Below are 23,401 nucleotides of genomic sequence, written 5' to 3'. Positions count from 1 at the left end.
GATGATTAGGGTCTTTAACCAGGGTAGTGGCTAATTTAGAAGAGAGAGAAAGGGATATATACAAGAAATTAAAGGGGGGGGAGTGAGAAAGAGAAAAGTTCTGTGCCAACTTTAAAGTACTGTGTAAAATAAATTTAATTGTTTTTATGTTTCCTAACTTCATTGGAATGCTAGTTTAATGCCCTCCATTAAGTTACTTAGAGTTACTCTTCTAGGATCAGGTTTTCTAACAGGATGAAAATTAGAGATTTATGTTTTCACACATTTGTACTTTTGCTCCTTTTTATTCATTCCTTGGATTTCTCTTAATGCATTTCCCTTCTCCTTAGTCCCTAGAAATAAGATTTAATGAAATCATAAAGTATGTATTGTTTAGAGGTATCTCCTTAACTTTACATCTATCTGTTTTCCATATGCTAAAGTGTGCAGTAGTATCATATACTTTGTCCATTCCATAATGAAATACAAAGAGGTTTGATTGTTATTTTGACACTTGTTTTTTAACTTGAATTCTAGAGCATAGATGCTATTTAGTTGCATTGCCTTCAGTGTGATTATAGATATATGTTTGTGGCAGAGAATCAGAACTACAGGACCTTTCCAGAAATGAAAACCAATTGAGAATAGGCTTCAGTGGTGTCTCTACTAGAGATGGTGTCAACTTTGCAATTTTTTGGTATTCCATCTGCATACCATTTGTCGGACATTCTGTGCTCTATCTGAAAATAATCGAGGTCAAAAAGCACACAGTACCAGTAAAATCTCAAAACAGAACGATTTACATATGAATGGAATTCAAAGTTAAAGTTGGTCATTGCTTTTGTAAATGATTCAATGATATAGAATATGATTGAAAAAGAAAACTAAATCTAACTAAATCTAGGAGGTCAGACATCCTACCTAATAAAAATCACTGGATTCTCTATGTACAACCTTTTCTCCTCCCTGATAGAATATAAACCCCTGGATTGTAATGACTATTTCATGTTTATCTTTGTATGTCAAGTACCTTGCATTTTCCCTGGCATGTAATAGGTGCTTAATAAATGTTTGTTGATTAATTATTTTTTTAAATTTTATTATATTTTCCCCATTGTGAAAGCAAGTAATTTGAAATAGGATAAAAATGTGTAGTCATGCAAAACATTTCAATAATAGTCATGTTGTGAAAGAAAAAATAGACCCCTTAAGAAAAATAAAATTTTAAAAAAGTATGCTTCAATCTGTATGCAGATACCATCAGTTCTCTCTCTTGGAATGGAATGTTATCCAGCTTTATATCATAAGTCCATCTGAGTTGGCTTGGGTCACAGGACTGCTGAGAAAAACTAATTCATTCACAACTGATCATCTACAATATTGCTGTTATTTTGTATACAGTACATTTCACATTGCATCTGCTCATATAAATCTTATCCTGGTTTTACTGAGAACAAACTGTCCATCATTTCTTAATAGCAATCCATCATAATCACATACCACAGTTTGTTCAGCCATTCCCCAACTGATGGGCATGCCCTCAATTTCCAGTTCCTTGCCATCAATAAAGAGCTGCTATAAATATACATATAGGTTCTTTTCCTTCCCATTTTTTATCTCTTCTGGCATACAGACTTAGTAGTGGCATTGCTAGGTCAACATAGTTCCAAATAACAGAATGGCTGAATCTTATAACTCCTCCATCAGTGCATTAAAGCCTTATTTCCCCTACATCCTCTCCAACATTTGTCATTTTTTTGTCTTTATTTTTAATTTATCTTAATATCAAATGACAGTTTTTTTAAAAAATCAAACATAAATCAAATGTGTCTTGGGATGCAGCAAAGAAATATAGTCAGTGTAATAATCACTTCATTGGAATACCTCTATGTGAAAAATAGGTAGTAATGAAATAAACAAGTGCTATATAAACACAAACCATTGTCTGTTACTGTAGAACTAAAATTCTGTAGGAATGCAGTGAGATCAGAAATGGAATAGCTTCATTTGTAATAAGATGAAGTTATATCACAAACAATGTTATACCAAAAAAAATAGTGGCAACTGTCCACCTGAAAACCATATGGTATTGAAAAGGACAATAATTTATGATAAGAGGACAATGATAAATCTAAGTTATCTTTTAATATTAAAAGCAATTCTACTTAGCTTTTTTGGCTTTTGAACAGCAGTGCTCTATTCAACATCTTGTGAATTTCTATAATATCTAGACCTTTTTAATTTCATTTTTTCTGCATAATCATTTTCAATTCTATTTTAAATTTTATATTTTCACACACACATATTTATTAATCTTCATTTTCCTCCATTGGAATTTGTTTTGTGTTTCTGGCACCTCACCATTCCCATATTTACCAACTTTAATAAGCATATTCTGTATGATCACCATTAAATTATATTTTTAAAGGATCATGTGAAAATGATTAATCAAAAATTCTGAATTCTTTCTAATCCCTTATTTCTCTAATTATAAGTTTGCTGTATGCTGGGTTATTGAACTCTTAAAATTATCTCTATTGACTGAATTCATTAAGGGCAGAGATTTAAGAATGCTAAAATTAGGTTATTCTGTCTTAATTTAAGAGATTTTCATTTTTTGGTTATATTAACTATAAAATTTGCTCCTTTAAAACAAATTACAATCTATCATATCTAAGGACTGAATGTATCAATCTGAATGTATCATATCAGCCATGTGATAAATTGTTATATTGCCCTTAGATTGGTAATGATTAGAATTCTTTCTCCCCCCCCCCCCTTCTTCCAGGAATGAAGTACATTCTTGCTATGTGAGAGTATATATTTAAGGACTTTTTAATCACTCTGTTTTTATTTGCCATCATTGGGTATTAGTAAATACTTTTTAGTTTTCATCTTTTGTGTCAAAAATCATCCCTCCAAGCTATTGGCTTTTCATGTCCTGATCCAAGGAATGTTTTTTGTCACCAAAATGCTACTTACAATGGAAGGAATGTTAATATGTTCCTTAAACTGCCAAACCTAATGACGCTTTTAGCATGATAAAATACAACTGGAAACATTGTTCTTATTATATAGCTCTTTCTGTGAAGACAACCTCAGAACACAGAATCTTAAACTCTCTTTATCATTTTGAGTTTTATAAATAATTAAAACTAGTTACATATAATAAAAGCAATGAATTGATTACACAAATAGAATCACATTTCTGAACCCAGTAAAAAACATGTTCTGTTAAGAATATATTATTAATAATGTTCTTGTCTTGCTTTTTTTAAAAATTCAGAAAAATATAATTTTAAAGATGTTTTTGTTTTCACTGATAATGGATTTTTAAATAGTGTAAAATTAAGTAGTATTAATTATCTGGAATAATTAAATACAAGTAGGAAAAGTTTTATAGACTTTATGTATATTTCACATAGTAAACAAATACTGAACTCTAATCTTTTTTAACATTTTTCAGCAAGTTTTCTTTTTTCTGTATTTGTGTATTTAGATATTTTTTTTGAAAAATGCTTTATACATATAATTTTAATGTATCTCAGGAAATCTATGAATTATTCTTAAAGAGGGATTATTTGTGTTTTTGAAAATATAATATGGATATTAATAATATGCATAATGCAAAAGAATATCAAATACCAGTGGAACATCTTTGATTATATTTAGGTTAATCACTTTCCAGTAGGGGTCACTGTTTAACAGTGCTGATAAGACTGGTTTAAACTGCAATGAAAATTATTTTTGAAAATAAACCTATGAACTTTAAAAGTCCCATAGAATATTATTCTACTGAAAAATAACTTGCCTTTGTAAAATTATTCTGTTTAATATACAGAATTCTGCTAACTTCATTAAAATCTAAAACAACTTTCTTGCTAGATTAGTCTAGTCATTTAGTGAGCTGTGATTCTTATAAATATGTACAATTGTAGCGGATATTCTTGGAAAACTTTAATATGAAATTAACAAGTGAAGTGTTAAATATTACAGATTCATTCGAGGTTTGTAGACTGACTTTTTTTCTTTCAGAATTCAACATCTATTGAACATTTATCATGTGAACTAGGCAGTATTATAGGCTAATTAGGGGAAACATTAAAAAAAGTATGAAAAGTAAATACACAGCAATAATGCAAGAGGTGTGACATGAGAGATAATGTGTTAAATAAGTGATGTTGAAACTAAGTACTATGAGTTAAGGATGGAGAGATCAATGTTCAAGAAAGGCTTTGTTGATTGAACTGGCCTTGAAAGATAAGAAGTTGCTTGTAAATTCTAATCCTCATTTCATAGTTTGCTATCTTTGTAACCTTAGAGGGGTCATGATTACTTCTAGGATTCTTAGTTACATTTACAAAATAATAAGAGAGAAGCAGCATGGTATAGTAGAAAGATGACTATACTTAAAAGCCAGGTGGCCTGGTTTTGAAATCCATCTCTGACTCTTACTAGCTGTGTCACTTTGGGAAAGTTTCTCTTTCGGTTATCTTATCTGAAAAAGGAGCATAATTGTACCTCACAATATTGTTGTACAAAAATAATTTGATTGTATAACATTAATCTAAATTCTAATTTCTTATCTATCTATAAAAGAAGTTTTGCCTGGGTGGTCTTTGAGATACTTTCCACCTCCAAGATATTTCATTAAGGAGAGATGACTGGAGGAACAGAATTCTATGTCTAATGGTGGAAATGAGAAAAGATAAGTAACTAATCTAGCCTTTTCTTTAAGAGTATAGGAGATAATATTGGAAAGAAATTTGGGGCCAGAATAAGGAAAGCCTTAAGGCTAAGAAATTCATCACCTGTAGTTACCCCCTTTCCTGATTAGGACCTGCCTATCTATTTAAGGTACTTTGAGGTAGGAGAAGAAGCAGGCTAAGAAGTAAAACGAGAAGCTTGGGACTTTATTTCATTGTTGTCTTGTCTTTGATATAATCATATATTGTTTCTATGATTTGCTTTTTGTCATACCAGTTCTTTAGAATGAAATAGTTTCCTCTTTAAGATTGAAGCCTTTCTTTAAGGGTCATTTATTGATCATATTTTTCAGTCCATTTATTGTGGAAGTCAATAAAGAAAATATTTAATATTTTTGCTTTCCTGGATTTATTAAAACATCTGCCAGGTTGTACTGCCCACGTAGCTTATTTATATACCCATGACGTACCTAAATGTGACTCATGGGAGGCAGTGATAGGCTCCTCACCTCCAGGATCAAATATAGAATTTGATGTTCTAAACCTCCACTACCACCTTTCCATTTTTTTAACCTTACCCTTTGCCACAAATTCTTCAGTCCAGTAACACTGGCTTTTTGACTATTTTCCAAACAAGACCCTTCATTTCAACTCCGAGTCTTTAATCTGGCTGGAATGCCCTTCCATATTATCTCTGCCAACTGATTTCTTGGCTTCCATTAGGTCCCAAATCAGATCTTCAAGAGGATGCCTTTCCCAACCTCTCTTAATTCTAGTGCTTTCCCACTGTTAATTTTTTTTCCTGCTTTTATTATATCTGGCTAGTTTGTACATATATGTTTGCTTGTTTTCACCATCATTAAATTTTTGTATCAGGATTTCAGTTCACAGTTATATGAGTTATTACAGCCCTCCCTTTCCTTTTTCTTCCATTGTGTATCACTTTTTATTTCTTTTAATATCATGAAAATAGAACATAACCATTCCCTGCCCTTAGGTCTCACATTTATCTGCCTTTGTGAACCCTGTTCAATTCAGACTTCTGTGGAGATGCTTTTATTATCTTTTATACCTGTTATGATATAAATACACTGTCTTCATAAGGTCCTTTCTGATTGTTCACTTGTATTTACTTTTCTGTGTTTCTCTTGACCTATGCATTTATATTTCAAAATTTATTCAATATTGAAACCTTCCTTTTTGCATTGAGTTATTGTATTAGGGTCAGACTTACAAATCATGTGGAACTTATCATGGCCTTGTATGATACTATGTCTACATCCTCCTGGATCCTGATGCTATATTCTCCAGATAAAATGTATGTTCTTTCAAGGATCAAAAGGATGACCCTAAGATAGGGAACTGCAAACTTTTAGTCAGCATCCTGATCTGAGCTTTTATATATGAGTCTATACATCAAAGCTATAGACTTACTCCTGTATACAGCTTGAGTATATAGTTGTTTCCAAACCCTTTCAGCTATTTAGAAAACTTCATCTTCAGAATAACCAATGACCTACCCCAGATATGAGCCATAGAGACTGATTCCATGATGTCACTGGGTTCAGAGGAACAATGGATTGAACATTGGGCCTGGAATTAGGAAGATCAGAGATTAAATCCAGACTCAAACTTTTACAAGCTCTCTGACCCTGGGAAGTCACTTAAACCACTTGCTTCAGTTTCCTTATCTGTAAAATGGGGATAATAATAGAACTTTTCTCCCAGTGTTTGTGAGGATGAAATGATGTATTTCTAAAACATTTAGTCCAGTTCTTGGCATTTACATTGATAGTAGAAGTGGTGGTTCTGGCAGTGGTGATGAAGATGAGTTTTAAAATGAGCTGCTAGAAAAATGATACAGATCTAATTGATTGACATAGGAGTATTAGGAGGAATCATTATTGTTTCATGAAAGTTCAAGTTGAAAGTTTCATTAACAGGTGCCCTGGCATTTTGATGATGATGATGTTTGTCCTTTGTTCTTTAAGACCATGGATAGCATCAGAGAAGGTGATGCCATGACAAGCACATGAATTGGATTTGAGTGAGTTTTTTCCTAAGTCACCAGTCTCACTTTCTCCTCTGGAGCCATCTGGGTTCAGTGGCTAGATATGAACCAGGACAACTGGAGATGGTCCTGGATGTGAGGCAGTCAGGGTTAAGTGACTTGCCCAAGGTCACACAGCTGCTAAGTGACTGAGGTGGATTTGAGCTCCCATCCTCTTGCCTTCACGAAGTCAGTCTATCACAAAGTCAGTTCTATCCACTGTACCACCTGGCATTTTAGAGAGGTTAAGTTAACACATCATATGTTGTGATGTTCACCATACAATTTGTTTGAGCAAACATGCTCAAATTCTGCTCAGTTATTTGATGTTGTGGCAAAAAAAATATATCTTTCGTATAGAATTTGTCATAATCAAAAGTATTTGGTAGTGATAGTTGCAAAGAATATCCATTTTCAAGAATCAAATGTTGATTTGGAAAGAATAGAGCTTAGTCTAACTCTAAATTACTTAATGACCCAATTTTACATTCCATATACTCCATATTTTGTCATAATCCCATTCCTTTCCTTTGACTGTTCTTTAAAAAAATTACTAGGTTTAGAGTAGGTAGACTAACCAAAGTAAAAATTAACTAAGCAATACAGAGTGTAAAATATTAGATGTAGAGTCAGGAAGGTTCTTGATACTTTGGGAGGCTATGGTTATCTGAAGGTAAATTTTTTATAAGGAAAAAGATTGACTGTATGGCCCCTGAAGACTCTTGTCACATAAAGCCTATTACTTTGTTTAAGTGACATAATAAACCCTTATTCCAATGTTACATTTTATTCTTATGTTTCAAACTACTCTATTAGGTTCTACCAACATGGAAAGCCTTTAAATGCCTCATATTCATAGCATTCCTGTCTTTCACTTGAGCCTAACTTCATTCCTTTAATTTGAAATTTGATAGGTAGAAAGATTGTTTGATTATAAGAAATCAAGCAGTATTAGGTTTGTCCAATTCTATAGCAGTTTAAATTTTTACCAATGAATATCTCATCATCCCATACCTGGAACACCATGAGTAATTTGAGCAGTGATCTAGGTATGCAATTGTAAAGAATAGAAAGCATAATAACCAAAGGAAAGAAATGGTTCTACAAGGAATCCTCTCTATTTTGAAATCTTTTCAGTTGCAAATTAAATGAGATTAGAAAATCCATTCTTAAACCATATACATTTGTATTTGTTGATCATTACCATTAGCACATTGTTTCATAGGCTAAATAAAGCATGACCAAGGAAGATGGACATGGGGTAATGACTATTTTGGCCACAGCAGCTCAAGTCTCCTATGGCTTTTTAAGGCTTACCATCTGAATGAGTGACTGAAGAACTAAACTGATGAAATCACAACTCTTTGGAGATAACAGAAGTATCATTTTATTCAAGAAATGAATAAGTTGTTTCAAATAGCACACAGTTTGAGAAAAAAAGAAACTGAACTTCTGGCAAAACATCTTAAGTATAGTCTTTGTTTCAGATAAGAGATCATCCATCTTTATTATATTTGTTATCAAAAGGCATCTATTTGTTAAATATTGATTTGAATGTACTATTATAAAAATCGACACCTAGTGTAGAGCAAAATAAATGTTGATTTTTTGTAAGGAGTTAATAAAATAAGAAAGGTAATCTGAAAGAAGTATAGGAAGAATATATGGAAAGCTTAATTTTTATACTTAAAACGTTTTAGATAAGTAATGTACAAAGGTACTCATAGGACCATTAGCTATAGATAGAAAACTGGAAGGGATCTCAGGTCATCTAGTGCAACTCTTAATTTAATATATAGGAAAATGAGACCCTGAATTATTAAGTCACAGTCACACAAGTAATAATTGGCAGAGCTGGGATTCAGACTGAAGTTCAGTCTTCCGAGTTTAACATCCTTTTCACTCTATTGACAATTTAAAAGTTTAGTCAGTCAGAGCCTATAAGTAATTTTCCTATTGGGAGTTAATTTCAAGAATTGCCTGAACAATGGATGAAAAATGGATTAACTAGTTATAGTTACCAAAGGATTTCTTTATAGAACCAGAAAAAAAGATAATGGAATAAGGAGAAACTTTTTTTAAAAAAATCTCAAGGGATATAATGAAAAAAGAAGTGGAAACTAAACAGTTTGATGCTGGTTTAAAATAATAGATCAATCAAAGGATAAAATTAGGTATATAGCATAAAGAAGCAATACCCTAGGTACCTTAATTTGTTAAATACCAGACCTAATCTACTGGAATAAGGACTAATTATATGATTAAAAACAGGTAAAATTAGATAGTAGTATAGAAGAAATTAGATTTAGACCAATATCTCATACCTTTTACTATAATAAGTGCCACGTCTATACATGATATTGACCTAAAAGGTTACATCATAAAGGAATTAAAGAAACATGGGGGAAATTACTTATCAGATCTATGGATAGAAGAAAAGCTTTTGGCCTAACAAGTTATGGAGAGTAAGGTTCACAGAAAAGAAAATGGATAATTTTTTGAAAACATTTAAAAATTTTTACAGAAGCATATCTAATAAAACCAAGATCAAAAGAAAAATAATTAACTGAGGAAAAATCTTTCTAGGAAGTTTCTCAGATAAACGTCTAATTTTTAAGATCTATAAGAAATTGAGTCAGATTTATTAAAAAAAATCCATTCCCCAATTGATAGATCACAGGTATGAATAGACATATGAAAAATGCTTCAAATTACTAGTAATTAGAGCCATGCAAACTAAAATGACTGTGATTCCATTTCACACCAAGTAGATTGGCAAATATTAATAGGAAAGGGAAATGAAAGTTGTCAGAGGAACTGTGGGGAAATAGGAAAATTGCTGTACTATTGGTGAGATTGTGAATGGGTATAACTATTCTGCAAAGAAATTTAGAAGTAATCACTGAATGCTACAAAACAGTGCATGTTCTATGCTCTAAGCCCAAAAGAAATAAAAGAAATAGCAAAACTTCCAACAGGACCAAAAATATTTATATAAGCTCTTTTCGTGATAACAAAAACAAAACAAAACTAGACTGAAGAGATGCTCATCAAATGATGAATGGCTGGTTAAAGTATGGCTATATGAATATGATGGAACACATACTGTAAAAATGAGTAAATAGGTATTTCTTAGAAATATAGAAAGATTTTTATGAATTAGTGTAGATTGAAGCAAGCAGAGCTAAAAGAACAATTTTTCCCTATAACAATAATATAAAGTGAAAAATTTAGAGAACTCTTATAAGCTGATGCAGAATGAAATCATTAGAACCTAGGAAACAATATCAACATTGTAATGATAAACAACTTTGAAAACTCAAAGAACTGTATGTTGATCAACACAGTAATTACCAGTGATTGCAGAGGACCAATAGTGAAACATCGCCAACTTCCTGACAAAGGAGGTAGACTTAAGGGGCAGAATGAAATATATATTTTATATATAGACAGTGAGGAAATTTGTTTTGCTTTTCTTTGCTTATGTGCTTCTCTTTAATGGATTTGGGATGAAAAGGAAAGAAAATAGATTTCTGTTCATTAAAAGAATAAAGAAGTGGTACAAATTTGGAATATAGTAAACACTTTCAGATGAGATTGTTTTGTTAGTTTTACTTTGTTAAATGAGGGCCATCCTGGAGTAGGAGTAATCTGGAAAGTTTTATAATGTAAAAACAAAACACATCAATAAAACTTTCTTATAAGAGAGTAGCTAAGTGATAAGATTGGTATAAGAAAGGTCCTGAATAGGACAGAGATCAGAAAAGAATGAAATTCAGGATGCCTTTGTGATGAGGGCTGATGGAGAACAAAAGATATATGTAACAATATAAATGTGACATCAAAGCTTATATTTTCCTGGCTCCTATCCTTATAATTTCTGTGTTTTCCTCCAAATGCTTCTAATACCCCTTGGTTTGTCTTTGAAACTCATTCACACTAAAGTTTCAATGGATGGTTCTCTCCACTTGCTATTTGTTTTTTTTTAACAAAAGGTGAAAGGAAAAACTGAAGTAATAATTCTCTTCTAGCATTTGTTGCCTAGTCTAGCAGGTGGAAGAGGTGATTGGGGGAAGGAAAAAGGGGAGCTAATAGGCAGAAACCTTTCTGTTGTCCCTGAAATTATATCACATAAATATATCCAGAAAATCAATCTTAAATCATTAAAGTGAGAGTTTTCATCCACTTTAGTGTTCTTAATCTTGTAGGAAATATTTATTATGTTTTTACTGTGGCTTTTCAATGAAGATTTATTGAAAGATGATCAAGAATGATACAGTATGAGTGATAACAATTCCTCGAATGCTTTTGAAGATGAATGACGAATTTCTGTTAATTGACTTTCTGAATTACTTTTATCAGAGATTATTTTATTTATTTGTTTTCGTTTTTTAAAGAGTACTATAGCTGGGTACAAAGCAGGGCTTTAGGAAATATTTGATAGAATCCTGCTGCATAGGTGTTAATTACGGCACTCAAAAAAAAAAGATTGTAAAAATCCAAACGGAAGCCGTAGATCCACTGCTTTATTTTGTAAAGAATATATTGGGGACAGCTAGGTGGCACAATGGATAGAGCATTGGCCCTGGAATCAGGAGTACCTGAGTTCAAGTCCGTCCTGGGACACTTAGTGATTCCCTGGCTGTGTGGCCTCGGGCAAGCCACTTAACCCCATTTGCCTTGCAAAAAAAATAAAATAAAATCTAAAACTCACTTCAAATGGGGGCTGCTAGGTGGCACAGTGGATAGAGCACCGGCCCTGGAGTCAGGAGTACTTGGGTTCAAATCTGGCCTCAGACACTTAATAGTTACCTAGCTGTGTGGCCTTGGGCAAGTCACTTTAACCCCATTTGCCTTGCCAAAAAAAAAAAAACTAAAAAAAAAGAATATATTGAGCCACACTGCAGCAATTTTCAGGCAGTCTATTCATCCGAGAAAAGATACTTTGTGTTTATTTCTTGAATGATTGACTTTTACCTTCCTTCCCGCCCCTTTTAAATACATGTTCCATAATGTGCCACTGTTATAGACTAAAACAAATTGATTTGTTTACTGGTGTTCTGACATTTTAGTATCAAGGGACTTGGTGTACACAAACTCATTGTAGGTAGAAGGTTGCACTATTTTAAAAACCCTTGGTTGTTGTAGACTATAAAAGAAAGTCAAATGAGTTCAACAAACAAATTTATTCAGTAACTGTTCCAGGTTTATGTTAAGCTCTGGAGAGGCCACATAACAAAATTAATGCAGTCTTTGCCCCCAAGCAACTTATAATAGGACAGACTTCATTTTACCTTTGTGAGAAAATTGTGTGTGATGACCAATATGGACATATGTTAAACACAATTATACATGCACAACCTATATTAGATTGTTTTCTGGCATAGGGAGGGGGAAGGAAGGAAAGGTAGTAGAAAAATGGGGAACTCAAAAACTTACAAAAGAATGAATGTCAAAAACTATCTTTGCATGTAATGGAAAAAATAAAATTTTAGAAAAATTGCATGTGAGTTCATATAAATGCTGTACTTTAGGAGCAGTCTCTAGCAACTAATTTTGCAGTTACCATTGAAAAAATTATCTTATGATTAACTCAACTATTCTGAATTGTGATTTTATTTGATGCTATATAGTTTTTTTTCAGTTGTTTCATGCATGTGTCTTATGTCCTCAACTATCTCTATAGAAAGGAAATGCACAGTATGTGCTCAAATGTTGATTGGTAGTTATTAAACACACTATTCTCAAAGCAGTTTTAAATCATATTAACATTGGGTTCTTTTTAACAGGTGAAAAGCAAAGGTTTGGTTATGAGCAGTCTGGGTATGAGCTTGAAGATTCTGATGGCCCCGAAGAGGATGAGAACGAAAATGAAGAAGATGATGAAGACAGTCAGAGTGAATCAGTTCTATCTGCAGCACCTTCAGTTACAGCCAGTCCACAGCACCATCCATCTAGAAGTAGTCTTCAGGAGTCTCTAAGCACTGATGAGGAAAGTAGAATGGCAGAGTGTTTTTCTGAAATACACCCTGATCCTATGGATGCTCTACCTAAGGCCTTGCTCACAAAGATGACTGTATTTAGTTCAGTAAAATCCGATGGGAACAGCTCAAGGTCCCCAGTGATAACAAGGCAGCATGGTACAAAAGATGAGACTACACAAGAGAATGCAATTAGTGGAGGTATTACTCAATCCCTTGAAGCTGCTCCCAGATCACCATGCCATCAAATGTCTATAGACTATCCTGATACAGAAGAAGAATCAAGAAGTACTATAATATTAAAACCTACCAATGTAACACAGGTAAATAAGTTTATTTTTGTTTTCTAGTTGTATGTGGAGTTTTAAAGATATTTTAAGCACAGAGGAGAAAGGTTAAACCCAGTTTCTGCTTTATCACAAGTTAGCTGTATGACTATTGGCATGTCACATGAATAGCCTCTGTGAATCTATTTTCTTTAGAATGGAGATAATATTATTTTTACTACTTAAATACTGAAAAAAAAATCTTAAAGCATTAATGTGAATTATTGAAGATAATGATTTAAATGATGACTTGTAAACTCTCTCCTTTGCTAGTTTCCCAAGCCATTCCTTTAATTTCTCCTCTAGAATTCTAATCTGTTCTTAGTTTTATTTATATTTTCTCCCTTGAAGATGCCTTTTACTCTTATGGCATCCTTTTTCACCTCTAATCAGATGATTCTCTAATCTCTGTCACCCTAGAATTCCAGTTCTGTATTTCCAAATGTCTAGTAACAACAAAACACTAACAATGATAATAAAAATAACTAGCATTAATATAGAGCCTTAAGGCTTACAAAATACTTTACGAATATTTTATCCTCACAAATATTATTACCCTTTTACGGATGAGGAAGCTGAGATTGATAAACTAATTCCAAGTTCACATAGCTATTAAGTTTCTGGGTTGAGATTTGAACTGAGATCTTCCAGACTTTACATTCAGTAAGCCATCCATTTACTTTGCTGCCTCTTTGATTTTATCTCTTCAATATCTCTTTATGTATTCCCTCCTCAGGCCCTGCCTGCAAATGTTTCTATTCAGGCTGTTATCTTTGATCACTCAGTATTTTTAGAATAAAGACAAATGGATACAGAGGAAATGATGGGAAGGATTCTACATAGATGAGGTTTGAACCAAATGGCTAGATCACTATCAATTCTGAAATTCTGTGATTCTGGGTCTGAGATACTATTGTCACTGAAGTAGACCCTAGTTATATCTCTGGAATTCATAAATACCACAGTTTGACTCATTGAAAATTTCAACTTGAAGCATATTTTAGTTTAAGTTAGGTTAATACTGAATAGAAAGAATTGTTCTATCAGAATTTGGCTCTCCAGAAATTTTTTAACCCAACTAGTATATCATTAAGGAACTCGGGAGAGTCTTTTCCAGAAAATAGTTGAGAGACATATTGAAAAAAAGCCCATCTGAATTTGGATCTTGACTTACTACTTTGTACCCATTTGTGCAAGTCACCTCAACCATTTGGGTCTCAATTTACTAAAAATTGAGGAGGTAGATTTAAATTACCTTTAAGGTCTCTTATAGCCCTAAATTTATGAAAAGCTTTAATTTTCTGTGGGAAATAGAACTAACTTGCACCTTACTCTGAGACACTTTTCATGATTTTATGATCTATCCCCAGAGTTTATATTTTCTTGAAATCTCTCCTATGCCTTCAGTTATTTCCTTGTGACAATAAATCTTTTGAATTTTTTGATGAAAAATTTCAGGGCAATTTGGCAGTTAATCCACCAAATTAACTGTCTTCCTTGTGTTAATTTCTTGCCGGAAAAAAATAGGATTTCACATTATCATTTTGCAGAATTCTAGTTCACTGCCACATCAAAAATTAGTAAAAGAAATTTTATTTCCCCATTTTTCTCTCCTCCCCCTTTATTTCTTAGAATATACCCTCTCTGCAGCTTCCTTCTTCAGCAGTGGACCATAGCAGCCAGACAACAGGGAGAGTCACTTCAGTGACTTCATCTTCTGCTAAGATCCAAGAACAGAAACAGCAAATACCTCTGCAGCATATTACAGAACTGATGCCTCCTCAGACTCATTTGTTTAGCCATCTTCCTTTACATTCACAGCAACAACCCAGGACACCTTTTAGTATGATTCCAGTCGGGGGAATTCATGTGGTTCCTGCAGGCCTAACTGCATACTCCACATTTGTACCAATTCCTGCTGGCTCCATGCAACTTACTATTCCAGCCGTTGGTGTGCTTCACAGGACTGCAGGTCCTCCTGGGGATCCAGCCACAGAAGTCTCTGGCTCTACAAATCCCACTAGGGTTGCTGAGTTAAACAGTGTCATGCCATGTATTCCCATTGGCCAGATTGGTGTACCAGGCCTTCAAAATCTAAGTGCACCAAGCTTGCAGACTCTTCCACCATTAGGTATGGAAACTCTAAATATTTTAGGCCTGGCCAACACAAATCTCACCTCTCAAGTCCATCCTTCAGGACTCTCACTAAATGCTGTGGGTCTTCAAGTTCTGACTACGAACCCTAATGCCCAAAGCAATCCTAACCCTCAGACACACATTCCAGGCCTACAAATATTGAACATAGCACTGCCTACCTTAATTCCTTCAGTTAGTCCGGTAACTGTAGATGGACAGAGAGTTCCTGAACCACCAGCTTCCCAAAACAAAGTGTGTGAAACTCAACCAGAACAGACTTTTGCAGCGGATCTGAATGAGAACCCTGCTGCGCCATCTCCTCAGGGGTCACCTAAAGCCCATCGGTACAATGTAAAAGACTCCTCAGAGCCCACTCTTGCTAGAGAACATGGAAAGCTTGATGGCACTGGTAAAACTGACGCTGAAACTACGGACTTGGTGAATCATGTGACGCCAAAGCATGAAACCACTTCTCGGCAGGGTGGAATAGGCTCCAGCGCAGAGCCCCTCCTTAGAGTGCAGTCTGTGGGTGGAACCACACTGCCAGGCCATCCTGTGTGCTCTCCAGAGAAGCTGATGCCCAGGCCACCAGGCCTGCCCCGCAGGCAGAATACAGTGCAGTTTAGTGATGTCAGTAGTGATGATGATGAGGACAGGCTTGTAATAGCAACCTAGATTTTTTTTATAACACTTAAAGGTTTCTTTGCAAACCTATTTTTCCTTAAAGCACATTTTTTCTGACACAAATCCATTATTAATCTTTGTGCAATCATGAAAATTTGACCAATAATTGTTGTTTCTTGTCAGCTCCAACCATTTTTGTACATGTTGTATAGACAATTGTGCCTTTTTTGGAGTTTTATGTTTAGAAACTTGTACAGATTGTTGAAAAATTATATATATATATACATATATATATAAATACATATTATATATGTATATGAAAACCAGGTAGCTGCTTGTGTTTAGTAAGTAAAACATCTTATGTCAAATCAAATGAATAAATTATATGTTGCACTGTTAAATGTAAATTTTTATGGTTGTAGAGAAAAGTTCTGTGTACAGACCAGTATGTAAAACTCCATATTTATTGTATCCATATTAGTCTTGGAAATGGGTCTTTCCATATTCTTGTGTAAGACAGTAGCTTTACACTTCAGACAGAATTTCTCTGTGTTATAAAATGTTCCAGTAAAATTTTATTTACTGACTTTAACCATTGCTCACGTTGTGCCTTCTTTATGCTATTTAGGGGTTGGGGAGCAGCATACCCACCTCATACTTGGGTCTTGTATGCTGCCACTCATTTTTTTGAGTAGCAAAGAGGGGAAGGGATGTGATGGAATTATTGTTTTTGCCATTTGGAACTAAAGTTATTACCATTTAAAATCATCCACAGTTCTTATTATGCTTGGTTATCTTGACAAAAGCCTTTCTAAGATATCTTTGCACTAAATTAAAAAGGCAAATGGAATTTAGTTTAAAATAAACATTTCAGTTGTTATTTCGAAAATGTGTGACCATAAAGATATTTTATAAAAATAATAAAAGCATAATACAAAAAATTTGTTATTTTGAGAGCATGGTGTGGATGCAACCAATGAAAAGTAGTTCGCTGGTAATAATGTATAGCGAGGATTTATTATTTAGCAAATTTTCCATTGTCCTGAAGAATCTTTTCCACCTGTAATGCATCTTTTATCAGCTTTCTGCTAAATTAGGAAAGCATACCAAGGTTCAGGAAATAACTACTTCCTAAAAGTTTCTTTTAACAACTTTGTTTCAGGTAAAGTTAATTTCCCCTGTTTTAAAATTTTATTTCACCTTGATTTTTCAGGAAAATAAAATGATTTGTTGTTCACTAATACCTTTGAACAAAGAAGTTGCAGGAATATGTCAGCCTTTGAAGAAAAGAATTTTTAAATGCCCGTCATTAAAAGATGTTTGATATGTGTATAAGGAAGGCTTAATTAAATTTTCTAGGAAACCCTAAAATATTTACTTCTTGAAGGTTTTTGACAGTTTGAAGTAGATGTTGATATTTAATGTGCAATTTTAATTTTTATATCAATATAATATAGCATGAATTATAGTCAACATTTTTTAAATCAGTTAAACTTCAGAAAAGTAAGGATCAAATTTTATCAAAATAATAAAAAAACTGACTTCCTACAATTATATGTTTTGTTTATTATATGCTACAATCAGTGATTGAAAGGTTTTTAAATAATCCTGAAATTGTAATGAGAACTTCATTGCCTTTTAAATGAATTCCTTAAATAATCCTAATATTATCAAAACAGTTAACAATAGCATAAATTTGCCCAGGCATGATGGCAAATTCGTGTAACCATAGCTTTTGGAGAGACTGAGGCTGATGAATCTCAGGCTCTGAAATTCTGAACTGCAGTTGGCCATGCAAATCAGGTATCTACACTAAATTCAGAATATCATGAAGCCCAAGAAGCATTGAGGGCCAGCAGGTTATCTGTGGAGTGAACCAGCCAGGGTCAGAAGCTGATCAGTGGTGAAATCAAGCCTGTGAGTATCTTCTGCACTCTCACCCTGGGTGATATGGGGAAACCCATTCTTTAGAGTAGATAGATAGATAGATAGATAGATAGATAGATAGATAGATGAATGGATGGATAGGTAGATAGATACACATTTTATAATATGAGTTTGAAAATATTCTTCATATTTGAAGATAATGTAGCTCAAGATGATGCCTAATAATTCTTTATTGAACTTAATGTGAAATAATTTAACATGTTTCTGTATTCTTTGAAAATTATTTTAGAATATAAGGTACAATTAGTGTGAATATGTCCTTGAAATGGTCTCGTTATTTTACTTTGTACTATTCAAATTTATAAGTATATGTAAAATATGGTAATTTGTTAAAACCCAATGGAAATATGCAATCGTTTTAATAACTTTTTATTCATTAACATAACAAAAGGTAATAAAATGTGTTTCTAATTCAGATTTTTTACAAAGTAATATATTTGTTGAAAGCTATTTTTAAAATGCTAAAGTTATAAAAATGTCATTATTGATGTCTAAAATATTTAAACACTGTAGATTGAAATGTCTTTTTCTTTAAATCTTCATGATGGCAGGTGAAAAAGATTTTAACCACATCTTAATGAAATTTGCCTTCTCCAATTTATAGGATCAGCATTCATAACTTTTGACTTCATGATTTCTGAAGCTTAAAATATATTTTGAAATGGATAATGACCTCATTTTTTGCATATTATCTGCTTCTTTAGTATCATTGTTAGCTTCTTAGACACACTTACATCCTCACAAAATGAATCCAGTGTAATTGGATTACTTGAGAAATTAGCTGAAATTGGTAATGCACTGTTAGGATCTATCCAATAGTTTTCAACAGCTGGGCTAAAATAACTAAAAAACTAGTCTTCAGAAACAGTTTTAAATGCCCAGGCTTTCTTATTTGATTGCCAGACAACTAGAAACAATCAGTGGCTGCTCTAGCAGCAAGATTTAGAGGTCAATATACAACAATGGTTTTCATTTAAAATTCTTTTCTGTTTTCCCAATAAAAGTATCAGGTTATCCTTAGACACTTTAAATCCACCATGAATTTTTTCTCTCCTAGATTTATGTTTTGAAAGGCTTCCTTTTTCAAAGTAAGTCCATTTCATCAACATTATCAGTATCCACCTTTGATTATTTTCTTGCAAATAGCAGGATATGTAATTGCCATGCTCTCATCTATACTGGTCACCACTCTAGTAATTTTAACATTGCACAATGGAACTCATTTTTAAAGTGATTTGCCAATCAGAATTTACAATAAAGATTAGTTTACTGTCCACTCCATTTCCATATTCTTTCACTTTCTTAAATAAATTTTAAATTTCTCTGAATGGTGGCTATGCTCAGAAGAATGTGTTTTTTGCTTGAAGTTTTCATAAAGCTGAAAGATCATTTGATCTTTGTAACATTTCCATTCCTTGTAATTGTTTGCAGACTTAACAAAAAAAGACAATGAAACTTTGCCTTTTATTTTATTGCTCTGGTACATTTCATATTTTATGTCATAAATTCAGTATTCCAACATCTTATCCTTTTTTCAAGTTACTATGATCCTATTCATCTCTTCCATGCTATCATATTTTCATTGTAAAGTTAAAAGTGTCACATTTTTGCATTGACACTGTTTCCATCCTAAGTATTCTTCCTGTTATCCATTTTAAGCTTTTGTGTTTGTTTATTTTTTGCATGGCAGTAGGGTTAAGTGACTTGCCCAAGATCACTTAGCTATGTGTCTGAAGCCAGATTTGAACTCAGGTGTTCCCGACTCACGGACTGGTGCTCTATCCACTGGGTCACTTAGTTGCCCCACATTTTTAAGCCTTTAAAAAATTAATGTAATTGTCCAATTTACTTGCTTGTCATGGCATCACCTCCTCAGTTTTGGTCTTCTTCAAGAAAGAAGGATAAAACACAACAACATAGCAGTATGTCATATCCAAAGGAGATAGTAAACAAATACAGACTGATGATGTACTGATGTGTAGCTCAGGAATAAAGCAATTAACTCACATTAAATGCAACTTATAATAACTTTATAATTCCAATAATTTCATTCTGCAGTTTTACAAACTAGACCTAACTATTGTTACTAAGAATTCTTGGGTTTGGTGGGATTGATTTTAATACTAGAATTCTTAAACATTATCATATAATTGATTATTTGATGATTATTTCCATTGCTGTAGTAATAACTAATGCTTTTTAATTTATTTGGGTGTTGGTATTAGAATAAGAATAGGTTAATTATATATTATATTACTTATTAGAAATGTAAACAATATAGACATTTGAGCCATAACTTTTTAATTGAAAAAAAAATTTACAAAGTGGATGTTAGGATTGCTATAATTTTGATCTATTGTTTTAGAAGTTGATTTTTTCTTTAGACTAACTTGAACTTTCATTCCCAATATGAGTAAAAAAATAATGTAATACATGGAACTATCAAATCAAACAAAAGTTACTTTATTTCAAGTATCATAAAATGTCAAGGTCAAAGGATAAGCAACATATCATAGAGAAGTACACTGCAAATTTATCAAGTGCCAACTATGTGAGGCTCTGTTCTAAGGGCCAGAAACAGATAGCAAAAATCAGTCCCTGTTCTCAAGGCACTCACTGTCTAATGGAGAGATGCCATACAAACAACCATGGACTAACAAACTGTACAAGATAAATTGGAAATAGTCAACAGAGGAAATATAATACATTAAGAAGGCACAGAAAAGACTTCCAGTATAAGGTATGGTTTTAGTTAGGACTTGCCAAGAAGATGAGAAGTAGAGATGAGGGAATAATCTAGGCAAGGGGGAAAGCCAGTGAACTTTTCACTGTTGGGAGATGAGTAGCATTTCAGAAGAATCAATATCAATGGTACTAAAATGGAGGGGAATAAGGAAACAAGACTGGAAAAATGAAGGGGGGAGATGAAGTGGAGCAGTTTACAAAAAAATTGAAGAAATAATATTATTGAATCCACTGGAATTTACTGAATAGGAAAGATATTAGACCTTCACTTTAGGAAGGTCTCTGGTAGCAAAGTGGAGAATGCGCTGGAGTATAAAGAATTGGGGCAGAGAGACTATTGTAATGGTGATATGAGGACCTTCATCATGGTGTTAACAGTGATAAAAGTCTCTCACTTGTCAAGACCACTGGCAAGCATGGAGGTTGAAAAAAATTAAGCATTACCAGATTCAATAATTGGACAAGCAGCAGGGATAATAATCATAATTTCTTCCTATGAATATATATTGTAATGTTACAAGTATGCATTAATTTATTAGCTGTACAACAAGAGGGAGAAAATATGACAATAATTCTAGCACAGGAAGGACCTCAGGCCATATTTCAATTCCTCTTTTCACAGATGAAATGAAACAAGTCAGATAAACTGCTTGCTAGTGAAATTTATAGTGAAATTTGAAAACCAGTCCTCTGACAGTAGCAAATTATTTGGGACATGTAAACCCAAATAGACAATCAGATTTCGATAGGTAAATAGATTAGATACCTTTTGATAATAATTTCTTATCTATGTATGTATTTTATGAATTTCAAAACATTTTGAGAGAAGGTCCACAAGAGTTCATGATACCCAGTGCCAAAAATAAGTCCAACAATTTTTCAAAATGAAAGTCATCCAACAGCATAAAGATATATATCTAGTCTAGAGTGATATCTTCCCCTCCTCCAACCTATCACCAGTTTCTTAATCTCTTATAGTGCAGCCTCTAGTCCCCTCACCATCCTGCTCAGTGGACATGTTACAACTTGAAAATATGGCACCTAGCATTCAATACATTACTCCCAATATAGTCTGATCAAGAGGAGCACAGAAGAATTGTAATCTCATTCTGTATATAATGCCTCTTTTAGCACAGCTGGAAATACTACCTTTTCTTTTCATATTACCCCTGTTGATTCACAATCAATTTACAATACAGTCAAAGTCTCCAGACCTTTTTACATTCAACTTTATCTTACCCTCCTTACCTGGTACTAGTGGGTTAGATTTTTTTTACTATTTATTTACTCTAAATATTATTATTTAGAAATAAAACAAGCTTTTTCATAACAGTAGAATAGAAAAAAATTGACTATACATGAAACTTGCTATCCTTACAACTTGCTATCCTTTTAAAATATAAAAGTTAGAAGCAGCTAGGTTGCCCAGTGGATAGGGCAATGGCCCTAGAGTCAGGAGGACCCAAGTTCAAATCCAACCTCAGACACTTAAGAATTACCTAGCTGTGTGACCTTAGGGAAGTCACTTAACCCTATTGCCTTGCAAAAAGCCAAACAAAACAACGCTAAATATAAAGGTTGTTATGTAACTTTTAACTAATTTTTCTTTTTATCCTCCTTGCTCTTGAAATGGCTACCATTAGACACAAATACACACACACACACACACACACACACACACACACACACACAATTCACTTCTATTTATCAGCTCCTTCTCTGGATACAAATAGTGTCTTCCTTTATAGTTCCTTTTGATTTGGGTTTTTTTAACTCAAATACATGCCATTGTAATGATTACATTACTTCAGACCATTTTTCTGATCTATACAAATTGGTTCCAGCAAGTTCATAATCTCTCCCAGCTTCACATTAGTAAGTTTAATGACATTTATAATTTTATCCAAGGCAATAATAAAAATAGTAAATATTGCTCAGAGACTCACTGTTGAGGCATCATATTAAAGTCTTTATTCCGCACTGACAGTGATCCATTGATGAACACTATGTCCAATCATTCAGCAAGTTTGTCAGTTCACATAATGTATAATCATCCAGCCTAGAGGTGTCAAATGCATGACTCAACAACCCTGCTAATTGTGAACAAACAAAATTTACTTGGAAAATATTTAACAAAATACATAAAATACAATAAAAAAAACTTTGATAGTACTTTAAATCAATATTTAGGCCACAGGGATCATTAGTCAGTGTCCCCTGATTTTGTTTGAGATTGACACCACTGTACTTGCCATGTTATTCATAGATAACACAGAAGACTATCCAAAGGTTTGGGAAATCTAGGAATATGTCTACTGCATTTTCCTTGATCTACTAGTAACAATATCCAAAAGGAAATGAAATTGTGGACCCTAGCATATAGTTCATGCAGTGAGATAGCACAGTGGTTAGGGCAGTGAATAGGCTGGGGTCCAGAAAACTCATCTTTCTGAGTTTAAATCTGCCCTCAGAAACTATCTGTGAATCTGGGCAAGTCGCTTAGCACTATTTGCTTCAGTTTCCTCTTCTATAAAATGAGTTGGAGAAGAAAATGGCAAACTACGCCAATATCTTTGCCAAGTAAACCCCCAAATAGGATCACAAAGCATTTGGAATGACTGGAAAATGATACAACAAAGAATAGTTCATCTGAACCTATTGAATCTATTATTACCTCCTCACACATCCTTCATACCCACTTTTATTTTAGACTTCCCAGGCTGAAGGCTTTATCATAATTGTCATCATTGTCTTTATCATTGTTATAGTTACTGTTGCTGTTGTTTTTCTTTTGTTTTTTATATAGTGACATAGCCAACATTAAGGAATAATATTTTAGAGATGGATTCCTGTTTAGAGATGAATTAGAATAGATGGTCTTTGGGGGTCACTTAATTTTAAGATATT

General features: G+C 33.3%; 1 protein-coding gene across 5 annotated transcripts in view; it reads left to right on the top strand.

The window, feature by feature from the left end:
* HIVEP1 (HIVEP zinc finger 1) overlaps positions 1-16,394 on the top strand; it is a 195,637-nt gene extending 179,243 nt beyond the window's left edge. For all 5 annotated transcript variants that reach the window (XM_074207825.1, XM_074207820.1, XM_074207821.1 and 2 more), the window contains 2 exons: positions 12,525-13,039; positions 14,675-16,394. In XM_074207825.1, the coding sequence (XP_074063926.1) occupies positions 12,525-13,039; positions 14,675-15,853 (1,694 nt within the window). In that variant the 3' untranslated portion in view covers positions 15,854-16,394. The remainder of the gene's footprint in view (positions 1-12,524; positions 13,040-14,674) is intronic.
* Positions 16,395-23,401: the final 7,007 nt, after the last annotated feature.

This window comes from Macrotis lagotis, chromosome X (assembly GCF_037893015.1).
Source record: "Macrotis lagotis isolate mMagLag1 chromosome X, bilby.v1.9.chrom.fasta, whole genome shotgun sequence".
Taxonomy (NCBI): Eukaryota; Metazoa; Chordata; class Mammalia; order Peramelemorphia; family Peramelidae; genus Macrotis; species Macrotis lagotis.
This window is presented reverse-complemented; position numbering and strand designations above follow the sequence as displayed.